This window comes from Tachypleus tridentatus, chromosome 13, assembly GCF_004210375.1.
Source record: "Tachypleus tridentatus isolate NWPU-2018 chromosome 13, ASM421037v1, whole genome shotgun sequence".
Lineage (NCBI taxonomy): Eukaryota > Metazoa > Arthropoda > Merostomata > Xiphosura > Limulidae > Tachypleus > Tachypleus tridentatus.
The window spans coordinates 9,941,335-9,964,493 of NC_134837.1; the positions used below are offsets into that span (position 1 = coordinate 9,941,335).

The window sequence follows — 23,159 nt, forward strand, 5'->3', positions numbered from 1 at the left end:
AACAGATGGGGAGAAGAAGGGTACATCAGGAGCAACAGATGGGGAGAAGAAGGGGGTACATCAGGAGCAACAGATGGGGAGAAGAAGGGGGTACATCAGGAGTAACAGATGGGGAGAAGAAGGGCACATCAGAAGCAACAGATGGGGAGAAGAAGGGAAGCACATCAGGAGCAACAGATGGGGAAAGAAGGCACATATAAGGAGCCACAGATGGGGAGAAGAAGGGGCACATCAGGAGCAACAGATGGGGAGAAGAAGGAGGCACATCAGAGCAACAGATGGGGAAAGAAGGGGTACATCAGGAGCAACAGGTGGAGGAGAAAAAGGGGGTACATCAGGAGCAACAGATGGGGAGAAGAAGAGGGTACATCAGGAGCAACAGATGGGGAAAGAAGGGGTACATCAGGAGCAACAGGTGGAGGAGAAAAAGGGGGTACATCAGGAGCAACAGATGGAAGAGAAGAAGGGGTACATCAGGAGCAACAGGTGGAAGAGAAGAAGGAGGTACATCAGGAATGAAAGGTTTAACTCGGGAAGGAAATGACATAAATAGAAATCTTATGTGGTATCTCTCTTTACCAAATGTGATTGTCCTCCCATGCTGGTAAATAATAAAAGCCATCTGTTCTTCCTTTACTTAAATTAATAGCTTTGGTGCAATAATTCTCATGTAGAGACTATTGAGAGAAATGTGCCCTCTGGTGTGTGGGGAAAGTCATATATACAACAGAGTGCGAATAATTGTTTTTGTATTTTGATCCACTCACGACCTACTACCAACCATCCATGAGAAGGGAGCGCCTGTCACTCTTATAATGCATCCACAAATTACAGTACATGGAAAATTTTGTGGTTTAGCACGGATTTCGAACCACACTCATCAGGTCCAAAATCTTGTGCTCCACCTAAAGGCTAATTCGAGCTCGAGAATTTATAAAACAGAAGACTGTGGCGAAAGCTAATTAATAAACTTGTTCATATCTGGAAATAGGAAGTTTCATATGCAAAATAATTCACTTGTATTCTTGTTTATTGTTTACGAGTTTGTAACTAGTCTTATAGAGAGAACCTGTAATAGAGTTTATATGAAGTAATACACATTACGTTATCCTAATGGATAGTTTTGTGCTTAATTACAAACAAACACACAAATTGTTCACCACGGAGAATAAAACACTTCATTTTTGAAACTTATCAAACTTATGATTATGTTTTTATTATAACGTGCTAAACTACTCAAAGGGCTATCCGTATGATATCAATCACGTGGCACGAAATTTAGCATGTCAGTTCGGAAACTCGACACGAATCAACTGACCAATAAAAATAAACGGGAGGTTCTAGCGACTAAATGAACTTTACAAATAATGCAACTCTCTAGTAACTGTAACTTAGAAACTTAGTTATCAAAACCAAACATTCAGCCAGCTTGACTATCCTTGGCATTTTTAATCACAACGACCAATTATCAACAGAGATATAGCATCCTATAGCAGAGTTTTAAATATTTTTGAACTGGTGCCTCCAAAGAGAAACTACCATACGTTTCAAAATAACATTTTTCACGTAGTCAGTTTGAGTAGAAACGAGTTTTGATCACATATAATAGAATTAAATTTGCCATCAAAGAAGTGTGACATTTCGAATTTATACTAAAACCCGCCAAACCACGAACTAAATCCATCTTTAAAAATCTCGTAGTATGAGCAAAAGCATACCTGATTCTCTGAATCCAGTATAAAGGATTCTGAAAATGCCATCCAAAGCTTGTGATTGGGCAAAGTATCGAACGTGCAAGATGTTCTTTTCTGACCGCTGCGGTTCTGTTGCCGTTCCACAAAATCTGTCAAGCCTGTCGTCCACGCTGAGGCTATCACCGTAAATGTCGATGTAGTTAAGGTCACAGTTGTTTGGATGAGCAAGTTGATATTTTTGGAAGGTCAGATACATCTACAAGGAAAGAAATAAAAGAAGGTGAAACTGTTTTCTTTTCCAGAGGACAGGTTGTCATAGTGACAAATGTACCTCATATCACAACTAAAGTTCTGTTCTATCAAGAATATTGTCATCCTCTACCAGCAGATATAAAACAATATTATATCAACTTTTACTATAAGGCAGTTGTGACCTGACGGATCTTTCAATGATTGATTTGATTTGTTTTGAATTTCCCACAAAGCTACACGAGAGCTATCTGCGTTAACCATCCATAATTTAGCAGTATAAGACTAGAGGGAAGGCGGCTAGTCATCACCACCCATGGCCAACTCTTGGACTACTCTTTTACCAACGAAAATAGGGATTGACCGTAACGTTACAACGTCTTTACGGCTGAAAAAACGAGCATGTTTGGTGAAACGGAGATTCAAACCCTCGACCCTCGGATTACGAGTCGAGTGCCTTAACCACCTGGCCATGCCGGGCCATCTTTCAAAGAAGACTCGCATTAAGGCAATTATGATTTCAAGGAGCACGTGACTAGCAAACTCACCGACACTCAAACCTCCAGTTATATTACTATAACAGATTTTAAAAAAACTTAGAAATAATTCTCGTTCACGAAGTGTAGTTTCACCTTTCTTTGGGTTCCAAGAATTGAATAATACCTTAATACGGTAAGGATTTGGGAAATATTCGTCAAACCTGCAGCTGGTAGGAATAAACAATAATGCACATCGGCTATAGATATTCGTTTAAAATTACTGTAGGCTGGATCAAATGTTATAGTAATACAGAAATAATTGGAGATATTTATTTAAGATACGGCAAGCTGAAGAAAACACTTTCATACAACGGTAATGATTGTGGTTATAAATCTACAATTCGTCAGGTTGACTACACAATAGACAAGTCTGAGGACATATCGCAACATGTCAGTCGTTGAGGACGTAGGTATAAACTGAGGCAAATTGGATTGAACTATCCAATAGGATAAGAGTTAGAATGAGGCAGACTGCAGCAAATTATATCATGACATTGGGATTATGGATCTACACTGTAGAAGGTTGGACTAAACAATACCGTAGTACAGAAAGTATTGAAGCAGCTTTTTTATATTATAACCAACAGGTATAACATTATTAAACTTTAATATTACTAATTTACTGTCAAGAAATCAATAGTTATATGGATAAGTTGACCAATCCAATAAAGTGTGACAAATTTCCTTTGAATCAATAATAAAGACATTCTTTAGATTATCTGGTTTAATGAATCCTTCTTAAGCCAATAAGAATATTGTTCTTTATTTCACATCGTTTAGTAAACTTTTAAAAATTAATACAAAATCAGCGCTATATATCACCTAACTCAATAAATCTTTGAACCAATAAAGAAAAACGTCTTGTTATATTACCCAGTTAAATCAACTTATATTTGAGCCAATAAGGAATTAGCCTTATACATTATTCACTTTAACAAACTTGTCTGAACCAATAAGAAAACAGCTATATACATTACTTATTTAATTAAATATTTCTTCTTGAACTAGTAAGAAACAGTTTTTTAAACTGTGGTTTTAGTGTATCAATGTTCTGAAATACGAGTTGTGTTTTGTATAAATTCAAAAGAGAAAATATATCTGTAGAATCTCTATCATTATAATGATATATATTTAGAAAAAAACAATCAAACTAATCGGAAATGAAATCAACAGTTACGACACGTGTTTAGCTAATTAAACTGTTTACTCATACAATTAAGACTGATTCAAACGACGTACATTAGATTGCTCAGTTACCATTAAAAATAATGACATCATTGTAGGCCAAGTGTTTAATTATTATCATCAGTAGCCATAACAACATGCCTTAAGTGTTTACCTATTCTATTATCACTGATCAAAACAACATACGTCAAATGTTTTTATATGTATCACTAACACTGATCACGACATTGAATGTGATGGTGCTTACCTATGTATTAGTAATCTAATAAATTTTAAAATAAGCATTTGCTGCTTTCAATATTTAATTACCTAACATGCATGTACAACTGAATATATCGGATGTACAAATGATGAGAATCCTTTATATTAATCAAGTATGGATATTGTTACGTATTGTAATTAATCTCAGGCAAGTATCGATTTATTATGTTACGTGCGTTCCGTATTACGATTTCAAACAGCCGGAAATTTTAATTTAGAAGTTAATTAAATGTTAATATATGTCATATTTATGATATTTGCCAACACGATTGATATGAAATTTTCTTTCTTAACACAAATGTATTTTGACGTACAATCAACTATACAATCTATACCAACGGTTGTTACAAATACTTATTATAAATATTAATGTATTTATAAGAGTTTTACAAACTTACAAACTATACTAAGTCTTCTGGTCTAGAGCTGGATATTTTATCGACGATCCAGGTTCAAATTAGTTCTGAGTTGATATTGTTACATTTCGCTTAAGTTTGCATTGTCTTTTCTTGGCTGGTCTCATACCGCTTAAAGGCTTACTTTTCACTAGCGAAGATATTTAATGTCCTTGTAAAATACCAACGTCCGAAGTTAATTCACTGAAGTTGAATGCTTTTTAATGTTCAAAATTCTGCAGTTTTTAATTAACAGGTGTTAACTGAGGCTAATATATATAGTGTACTGACTGAAGCTAGCCAAAAAATATTCTATTACTGTCTCTCAGCTAGCTTTTATACCACTCACGCGAGATTCTCGAACGTTCAACAATGTTCGAAGACACGTTAGTGTTTTCGTAGACCACATATTGTTGATTCTTGCTCTCGATAATCCTTTACAAATTTAGAGAACAGGCGTGACTTGTTCAGCAATATACGTCACATGCATTAAATTGAAATAAACATAGGTATTAAAATAAATGTATAAGACTAAATCCGTTGAAGTAGATTTCAACGACCGAGGTATAATGTAAAGAGACGTTTACATTCCTGTTTGGATACTTTGTGATGAAGATTCCAACTTAGATACACCTTAATCACTCAGATGGAATGTAAACAAACGTTTAGCATCGAGTTCAGATAGATGTAAATACATCAGATAGAATGTAAAGTAACGTTTACTACTCAGTTTAGATACATCTCAATGACTAAAATTCAATCTAAAGAAAATTTTAGCTTCTAGCTTAGAACCATGTAAGTGACTTAGGTACAATTTAGAGAAACACTTACCTTCCATTTTGGATACACTTCAATAATCCACGTACAGTCCAAAGAAACATTCCAATTTAAAGAATAGTTGAACATTTTTGGAGTTATGTCTTGATTACTGATGAACCCATCTGATCCATTCTTGTAGAAAATGCACTCTGTGAGATTAAAAAAATATATAATTTAATAAAACGCCCAAGACAATTTTGAAAACATATATTTTATTTCAGGATCTTTCTACATCCAATTCATCTAAATTATTCCAAAACATTTTTATAACTATACATTGTTTTCGTCTCCATATTCGAACTAGTTGCTTTTTTTTATTATTTTCTTTCCTGTAATAACATTCCTATAAACTAAATATATTAATTTTTTTTTACTAAAGTTTGTTGGAAAACAATCCATGCATCATTTCTTATCATTTGATATATTTTACTTTGATAAATTTCTTAGGATTCCGGTGCATTCCAAACACATTTTCTTTCAAGTCGAAGATTTATAAATAGGATCGATTGAGGCTTTTTTGAACAAATTGTACGACATACTTACAAAGAAATATCACCTGACGTCAAGAGAAATACAAGATTTAATATTACAAACTTGTCCAACAACAACAACAAAAAAGTCACCACTCACCTTAGAATGAGTTAAGTAATTAATGAATACATCTACGTTTTTTATTTGTATTTACTTATGAAAATAAATACCTATATGTTACGAAGATAGAAGGACGAATTTGAAGTTGTCACTTAAATACAGCAAAGTCAATCCATAGAAATATAATTGAAATCTTATATTTTCCGCTAAATGGCAAGGTAAGAGATAGATAACAGAAGCTGAGAAAAAAACAAAACAAGAGAAAACTAACTGTATAATTTCAGTTTGGTACATGACCAGTGTAAGAGAATTAAACAATGTTCCTTCGAATGTTCTCGCTCTGAATTTTAGAGAATCTCTTCAGCAGAATTTCCTTGATGCATTTCACAAAATCGTGATATACTTTATTTACTGAGAACATGTGTTAGATTAGATGTTAGGCTTAGCTCTAGCTCTTCTAATGTGATTGTGATTAAAGCTCTCACTAGAGTAAAACTTCTGTTGCATATTTTTCATACAAATTCTTAAATGCATGAGGTAAACACGTTTCGTTAAGACGTTATTTTATTGTATCAGTTCTTAAAATGCTTATAACGCTTGACTGTGTGAGTTTTTATAAGTTAGATGCAACACTTCACTTTGTGACGTTTCACCAGACAGGTATAACACTTGAATGGGTGAAGCATTGAAAACAGGTACAACACTTAATTATGTGAAACGTTACAAACCATATACAGTACATGACTGTGTGAAGCATTACAAACCAGCTAGGACACTTGACTATGTGAAGCATTACAAACCAGCTAGGACACTCGACTGTGTGAAGCATTACAAACCAACTAGGACACTCGACTATGTGAAGCATTACAAATCAGCTAGGACACTCGACTATGTGAAGTATTACAAACCAGCTAGGACACTCGACTATGTGAAGCATTACAAACCAGCTAGGACACTCGACTATGTGAAACATTACAAACCAGCTATGACACTTGACTATGTGAAGCATTACAAACCAGCTAGGACACTCGACTATGTGAAGCATTACAAACCAGCTAGGACACTTGACTTTGTGAAGCATTACAAACCAGCTAGGACACTCAACTATGTGAAGCATTACAAACCAGCTAGGACACTCGACTATGTGAAGCATTACAAACCAGCTAGGACACTTGACTATGTGAAGCATTACAACTGAGATCAACAGATCGCTGTGTTAAACATTACAAATTAGACAAAACACGTGACTGTGTGAACCATTAGAAACCAGGTACATTATTTGGTTGTGTGAATCTTTATAAACTAGAAAAATAAGTTTGGATCCTCTATAATATGTGAAAACATACTAACTCGCTACTACCGAGACTATAAAGATAATTTTTGTTTGTTTGCTTCTGAATTTTACGTAAACTTACACGAGAGCTATCTGCGCTAGCCCTCTCTAATTTAGCAGTGTAACACTAGAGGGAAGGCAACTAGTCATCACCATCCATCGCCAACTCTTGGGCTACTCTTTTACCATGAATAGTGGGATTGACCGACACATTATAACGCCCCCATGGCTGAAAGGGCAAACATGTTTTGTGTGACGGAGATTTAAACTCGAGACCCCGAGATTATGAGTCGAGCTTTCTTACCACTTGGCCATGCTGGGCCTTAAAGATAAATTAAATCTCTTTTTGTTTCTTTTGTTTAGTATGATATTATCTGTATTAATATTTTCAAACTTTAAGTAAGTTATTTTTTCTCTTATTCTTTTTGTATGGGGAAATGTCGAGATATATTTTAGTTGGTAGAAAACACCAGATAAAACATTGTTATTGTAATGTATCAGTGGATATAAAAACAATACTACATCTATAAGAGCATTTAGTAAGATTATATGGAATATCATAAACAGACATATTAATCTTGCAACAATCTTGTTAAGAAACTAAACTCATTTCCGAAGCGTAACTTACCTTCTACAGGTGGTCGGTGAAAATCTGTAAAAGAAAGTCATTTGGAAAGTTATTGAAATGGTAAAATATCTTTAGGTCACTCAAAACTACGATATTACAACGAACCACATTCCTCTTTAAATTATTTACTAATAATAACATTTTTCCTCCACTAATTCTAATCCATCACAGCGCTGCAAAGGTAATTATTTCGGATGGCTATTAATTGTAGAATTGAGACACTGAATTCTTAGCAATTCCATTCCGTGTTTCCAGAAAGAAAATAAAAACGTATATTAAATCATTTAAAGTATTTCTTAGACTGAAAATCACTGATCTCATATGAAATGTCAAATCTGGCGAAATGCAAATTTTGAACGATAGTAATCACTATATAATCTGGTAAAATCAAATGTTTTGGTTCACCCAGTAGATCAGTATTTTGCAATACGTTACAAACATTCAGGTTGATGTTATAAGGATGTCTCAAAGGCATGGCGACATAAGTACAAACCGAGTGTTATTCAACGCACGGGGAATTAGATTTGAAGTTAATTTCCGAAATGACCAATAAAATGAAGTATGTCATAGCTTACTGGTTGTTTTGTAAAGATAAAAAAAACAACAACATTAAGCCAAACTACAGGAAACAAGCTCACTGTTCTCAAGAGATTTCCTCCCGTCTATATCCATAGAGCGGAGGAATATTTTAGAAAAACAATTTCAATCAAACGACATTCTTCGTGGTTAAACTAGCTAAGCCTAACACTAGCACCATGACTTACTTTCTATCGAGATAAATTGATATACAGCTCTAAAACCGCTGTATTCTATACTATCATCAGATGAGAACTTCAACCAAAGATGGCTATCAGAAGATCGAGTGAGTGGTGGAAAGGCGGCGCCGCAGTAGCGTCCAAGCAGATCAGAATATCCATAGGGACCGTCTCGGATTATTAAATAGTCATAGTCACAGTTGCTGGCCTCTTCGAGATGGAAGCTGTCTCTAAAGTCAAGTTCTATGTAATATCCATAAGGAGCTAGTTATGAAATATAAAATAAAATCAGAAATTAATATTTCTTCTTATAAAGTGTCTTGGAAATCACATAAAGTGGAAAAGGAAAAAAAAAAAAGAGCCATTAGTCCGGAATTCAGAAACTTGAAAAGTTTTGGATTTTTGGATGATTGGTCATCTTTGTATGGGTAAAGATTTATTCCCGAAGGAAGAAAGGACAAAGGTTAACGAATTATTGAGTTTGGCATTATTATGAAGTATCATTTTAGGTAATTATATCATACCACATACAACTGGATGTAAAATGTGTTTCAGCTTTAGGCTAAAAGCAAAAGAAAGATTTCTGTGAGTTAAAAAAATCGCTCCATTATTAATAAGTTCGTTGTTAGTGTCTAAACTTCAAGCTACATAAATTTATATTATCACTGAAATCCTTCACAACTTTTGGGGTACTGATCCATAAAAACATTACATTGATCTAAACTGCTTTGCCAGTAACGAAATAGTAAATGAAACATACAAAATCTCTCTACGTCGTGAGAGTTTGACTGAAATTAATGTTTGGTTTGGATTGAATTTTGCACAATGCTGCACGAGGGCTATCTGCGTTAGCCATCTCAAATTTAACAGGGTAAGATAGAGGGAAGGCAATTAGTCATCACCACCCATCGCCAACTCTTGGACTACTCTTTTACCAAATAATAATGGGATTAACTATCATATTATAACACCCCCACAGCTAAAAGGGCGAGCATGTTTGGTGTGATTGGGATTCGAACCCGGGACCCTTACATTACGAGTCGAGTGCCTTAACCACCTGGCCATGCCGGGCCAAAATTAATATTTAATATTGTTATATTGCCATCAAGTACTAGGGTGCACAATGAGCTATCTGTACTCTGCTAACTGCGAGTAAGAAAACCTGGTTTCTAGCGTTGTAAGTCGGCAGACTTACCGTTGTACCACCTTGGGACAATTTTCAAGAATAAATCATGAAGAGAGAGAAAAAACATAAGAATGTCAGCCAATTTTTAATGTTTTTCATTCTTATGTTTTCACATTTTCTCTTAAATGTGTAAACTGCAATTAATTAATAAAGGCAATTTTGTTAGAAATATATAAATTTGTGTTTTATTTTCCTTACGGCAGAATTTGAAAGGAATCAATGTGCTAAAAAATGAAAAATATTGAACAAAAACAGATTGAAACCAAGGCATAAACTTAAACCACTGGGTTATCTTTAGAAATATGGTATTATTAGTTGCATTATTTTCCAGGGAGAAACTGGTTAGAGTCTGCAAAAATAAAGAACACTTTATTACAGAAAGATGGTTGATTTATTTCTGTTCGTATGACCTAACATGGTCAGGAGTTTAAGGCACTCGTATCTAATCCGAAGGTCGCGGGTTCGAATTCCTGTCACACCAAATATGTTAACATTTTCAGTCGCGGGGCGTTATAATGTGACGGTCAATCCCACTATTCGTTGGTAAAAGAGTAGCTCAAGAGTTGGCGATGGGTGGTGATGACTAGCTGCCTTCTCACTAGCCTTACACTGATACATTAGGGACCGCTAGCGAAAATAGCCCTCGAGTAGCTTTGCGCGAAATTCAAAACAAACGAAAACGAAACTACGAAGTGTAAGTGAACGACAAATAAAAACGTTAAACATAACAATCGTATTCGAAGTTAAACTTTAGACGAAACCAAATGTACTTTAAATTAAACACTTTAAACCTCTATGTCAGGATAACGACTCTGTATCTATAACTTCCGCTAACTGCCTAAAACGAAACGGTGTAAAACCAAACTTCCGATAACTGTCTAAAACAAAACTGTGTAAAACAAAACTTCCGCTAACTGTCTAAAACGAAACGGTGTGAAACCAAACCTCCGCTAACTGTCTAAAATGAAACGGTGTAAACCAAACTTCCGCTAATTGTCTAAAACGAAACGGTGTAAACCAAACTTCCGCTAACTGTCTAAAACGAAACGGTGTAAAAACCAAGCATTGATTTATTGCAGAACAAAGAACTGTTCTGATACTTTCAGAGAGCTTCAACAATTCAAATATGAAGTTAAGCTGAAATTAGGAAGCGAAAATAAAAACACTTTAAATAAAAGGGTGAAACTCAAAGACCATCTTTGAACACCAGAAGACGACACTCGAAAATAGTGAAGATCTGTCTAGAAATTAATTATTAATTAATTAATTATTTCTTCGCGTATAATGCAAGTGCTTCCCAGCGGTTGTGCTTCTCAAAATAAAAGCTGTTGAAAGCACAGTAACAGAAACAACTCTTTTTCTCTAAGTGCTCGCCGTACTCACGTGACTAAGGGCCGTTAGTTAATCAGTTATTACGGGAGGCAAGGCTAACAAGGCACCGTCGTATTTACGACGAGAAATGACCAGTGTTGTTATATGTAAAATAGTTCGTTCTTGAGCGGCGTTCTGAATGTACTGTGTCCATTCAACAAACTTTTTGGATAAAGTTTTGAGCTTCTTGCACCAAGCTCCGATCAAGATCTGTTGTAGCAACTCGAAACGTCGTTTAAATAACTTTATAAACAGGTGCAGTCATGAATAACGCTTTTCATGACTTTTCTGTGTTTAAAACTTATCTCAGGGAAGAACGTATATCATACCACAGTAATATTTTCCGATGGGTGACGTTTGATGTCTTTGATGGCTAATCCACCTCCGTGAACAATTAATAGTGTGACAATGATATAAGTTAAAGAAAAATCAAATAAGGCTAGATTTTCAATCTCTCTTTAAAATTTATGTCGATTCTAGTTTAAAGTTTAAAAGTCATTAGAAACTTACTCATCGGGCAAAAGCTCTTGTCAAAATATAATATCAATGTTAACAATGCAATTAACATTGTAGAAGCGCAAACGAAATTGAAAACACAACAGAAATAAAAGTACAACTAACATGGCTGATATACCATTTTTATGAGGGATAGTTAATAATAGTTTCATGTAATGCAAAACACTCTTTAACCACAAAATACAACCAATACAAAAAACGAACCTTTTAGTATATTTCCAGAAAACTATGAAAAAGTGTCTTTAGATAAAGAAAAGCTTACTAATGATATAAAAAATAAATGTCCCCTTTAGAAGGGAATTATTAATCAAGAAATCAGAGTAATAAGAAACCTTTTAAATAAAAATAGAAAAAAAAAACCTACCTTATGACATGAAATGAATATACAAAATAAAGACCTTAAAATCTTACTAAAATAAATAGCTTAAAACAGTATATACAAAACTATAGAGTTCTTTATTATGAATATACATATATACACCAGAGCTCAGCTGCAACACAAAACAAAAACATTTTTAGCAGAAATATTAATCAAAGTAAAAATGGAAATCACTCGAATACTGTTACTTTGGATTATGTGGGGTTTTGTGTATTGTTGTACGATTTTCAAGGAACAAAAACTAAGCTAAACTGTGGAACAGTTGCCACGTACGAGTGGTAATGGTATAAATTCACGATCTGTCTAATGTCTTACCGCTATATATATATATACTGTTTCAGCAATAAGTTCCATGAAAATATTAAGGCATACGTTGTAGCATATTATTTTACCACTTGCACAGCGAAAGTACTTCAATCTGACTATAGTTTGGTGATTCAATCATCTTACAATCTGTAACTCTGTTTTCTGGAACAATTAACTTTGTCAAGCTATCTTGGTTGTTACCATCTGCCCAGAATATACAAGTTGAAAAGTTTGATAAATCACAAAAAGAGGACCATTTTGTTGTCTGGAGTTTCTGAATTTTTAATCTTTCTCTATGACTTGTTGCAGCGATTAAGGTTTAATTTGCAACTTTAAAAGAATGATCCACAACCAGCTGGTTGAAAACAGTATAACCAGAAAGGCTAAAGGTTTAATGTTATGTGCTCAAAGTCAAGATCAGTAAATACAGGGTCAAATAAACTGCAAATGGTCAGAAAATGGAATCAAAAGTGTGAATTAACTTTTTAAGAAAATGGTAATAAAGATTCTCTGTCCTAAAGGTGTCAAGATGACCACAATGGTCAAGCGACAGGTGTATATTCGCACGTCTACCCACGTGTATCCTGCCTGTATAAGAGAATTTCTACCACGTGAGAACGGCCTGGTTAGCATAGGCATCTTCAGATCTCGTGCTTGTTCTAAATTTACTTGCACCATATAAGGTTGTCATTGGGGTGTTACGCAGCTATTATAGAATCCAGACACATCTACTCCAATATAAAATAGAGCCTAGGTCTGATAGGTAAGCAATGACGGAGAGGTGAGTTTTAGATTTCCACACTAATAACTAAAAAAATCTAATACAGAACTGGTGCTAACCTAATATTTTAATATAAGTAATTTTACAACCATCATTGTGTCTCCATTTTGACACCTACTAGATAGAAGTTTGGTACAAAGTAGAAGAGCTACGAAGGTGTTAGGTGTTGTATTGAAGTAATGTTAAGAACATATTCAGAAAACTTTACCAATTTTTCAACACTCCAAACTTCATGACTAAAACTGTTCAAAGGTAATAAAAGAAAACGTTTGGTATAGTAGCATGCTACAGTTTAAAAATTTAATTTTCCACGGATAATTTTAACTATTCATTTAGATTTAAATTTGAACACGTTGAAGTGTTTTTGGTCAGCACTTGTGAAACAATAACTTAAGCTAGATTTACCTGTAAACATAGTATGAGTCCAGCCATTACTCACATTTCGTTTCATAGTATTCACTACCTGTTGGATATTTAAATTCCTTTTTTGTTTGCGTTTTTGATTTTTGCACAAACCTACTCGAAGGCTACCTGCAGTAGCCATTCCTAATTTAGAAGTGATATACATGAAGGAAGGCTGGCAAGCACCGTCAACCCTTTGACTAATGTTTAATAAAAATCAAAAGTGAATGTCATACTATATTGTCCCCATGACATTCTTGACAATTTATGATATGATGATTATAAGGGAATAATTACTGTCACGATCAAATCAAGAACAGACTTCCCTGATCATACCCTTGACGATTGTTGTTATGATCAAGTTACAAAGTGCATAATTAAATTATACTTTGAATGGTTGCTGTCATGGCGAAGTCGAGAACTGGCTAAAAATCACGGGGTTACATTTATCATTCACTTAATATTGCAGAATATCATGATAATTAAGGTTCTGCGCCCTCTATATGAGAGAACAAAGGTCAAGCTCAATCGTTGTCAGTGGATTTATGTAAAAACTTTATGTCCAATATTGGCCGCTAGTACATTTAATATAGACCTTACTGTTCAGAATTTGTCGCTGATGTATTTACTTTAGACTTTCTTGTCCAAAATGTGTCGTTGGTATATTAACTTTACCCCTTCCTCTTCAATGATGGTTGTCATTATAGATCCATGTTCTTTCTGGTTAGTGATAGTTATCAAAAATTTTTATAAAATAATTTATTAGTCGCTACTAACTGTCGCTATATTTATGTTTGACTTTCCCGATCAATAACTGATGTATTTATTTTCAACCTCTCTGATCAATATTGACCCCTAACATAGTTACCTTTGGTCTTCGTGTTTAGTACAAATAGACAGGTATTTCTGTATAAACTGGCTCATATGTGTTTATACTGTTTTGGTAAATATTCTTTGACTCGAAGCTCACCTTCTATTTGCTTGATGCATTCTGTGTTATTTGGATATCTCTTAGGAAAACGAGGTGAATAAAACTCCATTCTCTCTGGATTTCCAACAGTGAAGTTGAAACACGCGATCGCTTGGTCAGTTTTATTCATCTGAGTAGCTCGAAACCCTAGAACATCTTTGGCTGAAAAAGAGCAAAAAAAAAACAAAAAACAACAACACACACATGAAAGATTCTGTTAGATTGAACGCAATTCTTCGATGTAAGATGTTAGAAAATGATCGTTAGATTGAACGCAATTCTTCGATGTAAGATGTTAGAAAATGATCCCAGACTAAAATTATCTGATGCACACAAATTCTTGACCACTTACTTACTGACAGTCTAGTCTTTCATATCCAGAGCAATTAATATCACGATCAGACTAAGCGCTGGCTTTCCCAGTCTTAATTTTAGCGCTCACTGTCGCGATCAAGTTACGAACTGGCTAAAAAAAATATGTGATGGCATTTATAATGTATATAATATTGTAGACATCATGACAGCTAAGGTACTGCGTCTCCTAACTGGAAATAATGTACATGCTCAATTTAATTTCATCTCAAGAATTAAAAAAAAAACAATGTTTGTTTGTTTTGAATTTTGCGCAAAGCTGCACGAGGGCTATCTGCGCTAGCCGTCCCAAATTTAGCAGGGTAAGACTAGAGGGTAGGCAGCTAGTCATCTCCACCCACCGCCAACTCTTGGGTTACTCTTTTACCAACGAATAGTGGGATTGACCGTAACATTATAACGCCACAACAGCTAAAAGAGCAAGCATGTTCGGTGTGACGGAGATTCGAAGCCGCGACCCTTAGATTACGAGTTGAGCGTCTTAACCACCTGGCCATTTTCGGGTCTATGAGTCTCTACTTGACTCATCTATCTAATTTTTCTAAGGTTGCCTCCCCCTCCGGTGTGAGAGCGGTAAGTTTACAGACTTACAACGCTTAAATAAGAAGTTCGATTCTCGCCGGTGAACTCAGCAGATAGCCCAACATGGCTTTCTTATATACATGTTTTAAAATTTGTTTTTCTCTTTGTATTTATTACAATCATCGCACATTGGTTGTTTGTCGTTCAATGTGTCTGGCTCGGCATGGCCAGATGATTAAAACACTCGACTCGTAATCCGTAGGTTGCAGGATCGAATCCTCGTCAAACCAAACATGGTTGCCCTTTCAGCGGTGGGAGCGTTATAATGTGACGGTCAATCTTCGTTGGTAGAAGAGTAGCCTAAGATTTGGCGGTGGGTGGTGATGACTAGCTGCCTTTCCTCTAGTCTTACATTGCTAAATTAGGGACGGCTAGCACAGATAAACCTCGTGCAGCTTTGCGCGAAATTCAACGTCCATTACATTCTGCTTGTTCTCAATAACGTATTCTTTCTCTTGTACTTCTTATTAGTATTATATGCCAGTCCTCATTGCAACCTGTCAATACCCCCCTAAAGTCCTTTTGTTCTCACCGGTCTGCTTGTTTTCACTTGTCTTTTTACGTTTACCAACATCTGTTTTTGGTTTAGCTACTGTTTATCTACTGTCGCTAAAATCTGCTTTTATCACTGCAGTACTTTAACGTTCACTAACACCTGTTTATGTTTTGGCTACTGTTTGTCTAATGTCGCTAAAATCTGCTTTTTTCACTACAGTATTTTTGCGTTCATTAACATCTGTTTTTCTACTGTTTCCATTACAAAGTGTTAATCGTTACTAAAGTTAGTTGTACTAATTACAAATTGTTTGTTTTCATTACAGTCAATCTGTTTTCACTAAAGACAATTTGTTCTCAGTGAAATGTGTATGTTTACTTTGCACTCTGCTATTTTTACTACAGTGTGTCTACTGTCACTATATTCTGCTTCAACTCACCACTGCTTAATTGTTTTCATTACAGTCAATGTACTTCAAGTAAAAACTCTTTGTTTTAACAAAAGTATACTTGTTTTTCTTGTGTCCTGCATTTCTCACTGCAGTTTATCCAACGACTTTAAAATCCGCTTGTTCTCGCTACAGTTTGTTTACTTTCACCATGGACAATTTGTTCTCATCAAAGTTTGTACTACCGTTGTTTGTTCTCATTACAACTCGTCTGATTGTTTGTTTTGTTCTTAAATTTCGCGCAAAGCTACTCGAGGGCTATTTGCGCTAGCCGTCCCTAATTTAGCAGTGTAAGACTAGAAGTAAGGCAGCTAGTCATCACTACCCACCGCCAACTCTTGGGCTACTCTTTTACCAACGAATATTGGGATTAACTGTCACATTATAACGCCCACGCCGCTGAAAGGACGAGCCAAGTATGTTTCGTGTGACGGGGATTCGAACCCGCAAACTTTGGATTACGAGTCGAGTGCCTTAACCACCTGGCCATGCCGGGCCCACCTCGTTTGATTTCATTAAAGCCTGTTTACGCTCACTGTACTCTGCGTGTTGTAAACTTTTCAAAAGATTTGTTTCGAATAATATCAGAATGTAACAATAAGAACACTTCACAATTTCAATGGAAAAATGTGCTGTTTACTAAACAAAAATTGAGTTGGTCAAAACTATTGACTAAAATAGTTTATTCTATTTCGTTTCACAGTGTGTTCTGTTCTACATCTTCAACTTTCCAATATTTTAGTGGTGACAAATATATGACTCATAATAATCCCTATATTAGCAGCGACATCTTTAGGTTATGGCTAATCGTTATTCTCTTAATTAATTGCAGTTGTTAGGCTATGAATGATCTGTATGTTCTCTATTAAAATTAGATTTTCTAGGCTATTATTAATAATTGCGTTCTTTTCTAAAATTAGAAACTATTAGTTATAAATAATATGTACATTTTTATATTAACATTAATATCTCCAGGTTATGACTACTACCTTTGTTGTAAATTAACAATAGGTTCTATAAATTATAAGGAATATGCTCTTTCTATACTAATATTGGAGTATCTAGGTTTGACTGTCGTCGTATCCAGTTGTAACACTGGAGTCTGGGTTATGACTAATTCCCTCACTGTTTTAAAGAAGGAGTTTAGATTATGAATAATTTGCTCGTTCTATACTAACATTGGAGTTTCTATGTTAAGACTAATCTTCACGTTCTGTATATTAACATTGGAGTTTCTATGTTAAGACTAATCTTCACGTTCTGTATATTAACATTGGAGTTTCTATGTTAAAACTAATCTTCACGTTCTGTATATTAACATTGGAGTTTCTATGTTAAAACTAATCTTCACGTTCTGTATATTAACATTGGAGTTTCTATGTTAAGACTAATCTTCACGTTCTGTATATTAACATTGGAGTTTCTATGTTAAGACTAATCTTCACGTTCTGTATATTAACATTGGAGTTTCTATGTTAAAACTAATCTTCACGTTCTGTATATTAACATTGGAGTTTCTATGTTAAAACTAATCTTCACGTTCTATATTAACATTGGAGTTTCTATGTTAAGACTAATCTTCACGTCCTGTATTAACATTGGAGTTTCTATGTTAAGACTAATCTTCACGTCCTGTATTAACGTTGGAGTTTCTTTGTTAAGACTAATCTTCATGTTCTGTATTAACATTAGAGTTTCTGTGTTAAGACTAATCTTCATGTTCTGTATTAACATTGGAGTTTCTATGTTAAAACTAATCTTCACGTTCTGTATATTAACATTGGAGTTTCTATGTTAAGACTAATCTTCACGTCCTGTATTAACATTGGAGTTTCTATGTTAAGACTAATCTTCACGTTCTGTATATTAACATTGGAGTTTCTATGTTAAGACTAATCTTCACGTCCTGTATTAACATTGGAGTTTCTATGTTAAGACTAATCTTCACGTTCTGTATATTAACATTGAAGTTTCTATGTTAAGACTAACCTTCACGTCCTGTATTAACGTTGGAGTTTCTTTGTTAAGACTAATCTTCATGTTCTGTATTAACATTAGAGTTCCTGTGTTAAGACTAATCTTCACGTCCTGTATTAACGTTGGAGTTTCTTTGTTAAGACTAATCTTCACATTCTGTATTAACATTGGAGTTTCTATTTTAAGACTAATATTCATGTTCTGTATTAACATTGGAGTTTCTATTTTAAGACTAATATTCATGTTCTGTATTAACATTGGAGTTTCCAGGTTAAGTTTAATCTTAATTTTCTGTACTGACATTATAATTTCTATGTTGTGATTAGTTATATAGTGATTAGTGCTATAATAACATTAGAGTCTCTAAGTTATGAATAATAATAATCGTATCTATAATGCATTGAAATCTATAACTGACTGCTAATCATTACGTTCTATATCGATATTTATGTTTATAAATTATGATGCTGTATTTGAAAACTGAAATCTTGTTTTTTTGAGACAACTACAACCCAGACAAACCGCTAATAACTAAGTGATCTGAGACTACTACAACCCAGACAAACCGCTAATAACTAAGTGATCTGAGACTACTACAACCCAGACAAACCGCTAATAACTAAGTGATCTGAGACTACTACAACCTAGGCAAACCGCTAATAACTAAGTGATCTGAGACTACTACAACCCAGACAAACCGCTAATAACTAAGTGATCTGAGACTACTACAACCTAGGCAAACCGCTAATAACTAAGTGATCTGAGACTACTACGACCCAGACAAACCGCTAATAACTAGACTTTTCTTCGAGGTGGATTCCGTTAATATTTTCTTTATTTGTTTGGAATTGAGCAAAAAGAAACACAATGAGCGATCTGCGCTCTGTCCACCACGCGTATCGAAACCCGGTTTCTAGTGGTGTGAGTCCGCAGATATACCGCTGTGCCACTGAAGGCTCTATTAATAGTCGCTGTTGTCAATTTTAGCTTTAACGTCTTACTTGCTGTCAGGCATATGATATGTAAAAGTTTTTCTTCAGAAACTTTAATATAATACTCCTCAAGGTTACAATTAGTAGTTTTAGAAGTAATATCGAACTTTACAACTAGATATTTATCTTTATTTTTGTTGGGTTTTTTTCCATTAATGGTATTTTTCGTTAGCAACTCTATAAATGATTTTCAAGTAACTAAACTGTCAGCACTGAAGCTGTCTACTAATTATACTGACAATTTTTCGCGAAACGATAACACATGCCGCTTCGCCCTAAGACACTTCACGGTCGTGGTTCTAGCGCAATTTCCTGATGTGAGTGTTTATAAAAGGTCGAAAATGACTCGTATGGCAATATTGAACTTCCAGAAGCTCATGAAAAAGCTACTGAACAGTACTCCAGTTCGGAAATTCTGTACAGTGAGAAAGAAAGTCAGTTCTAATAACAGTTGTTATCACCTGATATCTGTTATTTAATCAGACTCTCCAAGTTTACGTAGATCACACATCGTTTGCAAAAAAGGAGCTCTTTTACACATTTTCATGTTACTACACATTCACACTTCTTTTACTTTGTTGGATGATGTTTATCTAATTTGGTTAACTTCTCACAATTCATCACCAAGCCATGATAACGCTTTTCTCAAAATTTTCATATACAATTTTCCCGCATTTTTGGTACCTTATTGTACTCTTCATTTCAATTTATGGGTCACCTACAGCCCCCTCAAAACCATGACAATTGCCCGACTAATGTGTCTGACTTTAGTCAACATTCTGAAATTATAATATAATAATCTTATGATACAACCACCATCACCCTATAAACTGCGGAAGCAACTTTTTGGTAACAGCAGTCGAGCTAGGAACCATCGAGACACGTTAGCCACAATGTCCAGCATGAAGGTTTGTGTTTGGTTTGTTTTGAATCTCACGCAAAGCTACACGAGGGCTATCTGTGCTAGCCGTCCCTAATTTAGCAGTGTAAGACTAGAGGGAGGGCATTAAGTCAACAGCACCCACCGCCAACTCTTGGACTACTCTTTTACCAACGAAAAATGGGATTGACCGTCACATCGTAACTCCCCAACGGCTGAAAGGGTGAGTATGTTTGGTGTGACGAGAATTCGAACCCGCGACCCTTAGGTTATGATTCGAGTGCCTTAACCACCTGGCCATGCCGGGGCCTTAGCATGAAGGAGGCATTATCAACACTTAACTCTTCAATATATAGTTAAATATTGGTTAATGTCAGCTCTAGTGTAGTGTGTAAAGATTTTCTTCGACATTTCAAAAGCTACTCGCGACACAGAAAACTCACAGACAAGTTCATATTTGTTTATTTAATGTTTGCCAGAAAGAAAAGCTATTTGACGTACGTCAGCTTGATTAATGACGCAATTTTAAAATTCATACGTTCATTTGCTTATTCCGTGTACTGAGTAGGTGTGGTCAAGTTAAAATGATGGAGGGGGTGTGGTGTTCTAGGTCTGCGTTGTAGTGTGACAAGATTTGGAAATTGTGAGTTGTGTGGGGCACACCAACGTAGGGTGAGGCTGGAGAGAAACTTCACTATCTGGGTTAGAAGACAAGCTATATTCTTTTGTAAGGATTTATAAGACGTATTGTACATTAAATAAGGTTTGTATTAATGAATCACTTAATGCGTAGAGTGACATTATGGTGCACTCCCACACTGATAATATACATAGAAGATATCAGCAGGGGTGAATGACCGATACAAGAGATCACGACACCTTGTATGAAAAAATGCATATACAAGTGGGAAAAATATTAATAAAGTTGCAAGTATGGGAATAGGTGCAACAGAAAGTGAGAAAACAAGGTAAGAATAGACATAGTGTAATAAAAATGTCTCTGTACAACCTCAAAAGGGGATGTATCCAACATACTTCAGTGCTTGTATAGTTTTTCTCTGTTTGTGACATCATACACTTTATGAGCCCATACAAAAGTATGTCTACTATTTTCCCCATTTTGATTAGACAGTAACAAATCCATGACGTCAGTACATAGAAATCTCTTAGGAGTTTTTTTTATCTATTTTAATCCACCTATATCTCTAAAGTTCGACACCCTGTCGTCTTGTTATGCAACTACAAAAAAAAGAAGGGCAAGTTGTGAACAATGATAATACATACAAATTATGGGTACACATGAATACCCGATTCTTATATATACATACAAATTATGGGTACACATGAATACCCGATTCTTATATATACATACAAATTATGGGTACACATGAATACCTGATTCTTATATACATACAAATTATGGGTACACATGAATACCTGATTTTTATACACATACAAATTATGGGTACACATGAATACCCGATTCTTATATACATACAAATTATGGGTACACATGAATACCCGATTCTTATATACATACAAATTATGGGTACACATGAATACCTGATTCTTATATACATACAAATTATGGGTACACATGAATACCCGATTCAAAAATACATACAAATTATGGGTACACATGAATACCTGATTCTTATATACATACAAATTATGTGTACACATGAATACCTGATTGTTATATACATACAAATTATGGGTACACATGAATACCTGATTCTTATATACATACAAATTATGGGTACACATGAATACCTGATTCTTATATACATACAAATTATAGGTACACATGAATACCCGATTCAAAAATACATACAAATTATGGGTACACATGAATACCTGATTCTTATATACATACAAATTATGGGTACACATGAATACCCGATTCTTATATACATACAAATTATGGGTACACATGAATACCCGATTCAAAAATACATACAAATTATGGGTACACATGAATACCTGATTCTTATATACATACAAATTATGTGTACACATGAATACCTGATTGTTATATACATACAAATTATGGGTACACATGAATACCTGATTCTTATATACATACAAATTATGGGTACACATGAATACCTGATTCTTATATACATACAAATTATGGGTACACATGAATACCCGATTCTTATATACACATACAAATTATGGGTACACATGAATACCCGATTCTTATATACATACAAATTATGGGTACACATGAATACCTGATTCTTATATACATACAAATTATAGGTACACATGAATACCCGATTCTTATATACATACAAATTATGGGTACACATGAATACCTGATTCATATATACATACAAATTATGGGTACACATGAATACCTGATTTTTATACACATACAAATTATGGGTACACATGAATACCCGATTCCTATATATACATACAAATTATGGGTACACATGAATACCCAATTCGTATATATACATGCAAATTATGGGTACACATGAATACCCGATTCTTATATACATACAAATTATGGGTACACATGAATACCCGATTCTTATATACATGCAAATTATGGGTACACATGAATACCCGATTCTTATATACATACAAATTATGGGTACACATGAATACCCGATTCTTATATACATGCAAATTATGGGTACACATGAATACCCGATTCTTATATACATACAAATTATGGGTACACATGAATACCCGATTCTTATATACATGCAAATTATGGGTACACATGAATACCCGATTCTTATATACATACAAATTATGGGTACACATGAATACCTGATTCTTATATACATACAAATTATGGGTACACATGAATACCCGATTCTTATATACATACAAATTATGGGTACACATGAATACCTGATTCTTATATACATACAAATTATGGGTACACATGAATACCCGATTCTTATATACATACAAATTATGGGTACACATGAATACCTGATTCTTATATACATACAAATTATGGGTACACATGAATACCTGATTCTTATACACATACAAATTATGGGTACACATGAATACCTGATTTTTATAC

The 23,159-nt window shown here is 34.6% G+C and overlaps 1 protein-coding gene across 1 annotated transcript in view; it reads right to left on the minus strand.

The window, feature by feature from the left end:
* Positions 1–1,686: 1,686 nt before the first annotated feature.
* The window catches only part of LOC143240541 (neuropilin and tolloid-like protein 2), a 57,678-nt gene continuing 36,205 nt past the window's right edge, over positions 1,687–23,159 (minus strand). The window contains exons 2-6 of the mRNA XM_076483141.1: positions 14,361–14,522; positions 8,459–8,713; positions 7,695–7,718; positions 5,155–5,291; positions 1,687–1,950 (exon numbers count right to left, since the gene is read on the minus strand). Of these exons, the coding sequence (XP_076339256.1) occupies positions 1,687–1,950; positions 5,155–5,291; positions 7,695–7,718; positions 8,459–8,713; positions 14,361–14,522 (842 nt within the window). The remainder of the gene's footprint in view (positions 1,951–5,154; positions 5,292–7,694; positions 7,719–8,458; positions 8,714–14,360; positions 14,523–23,159) is intronic.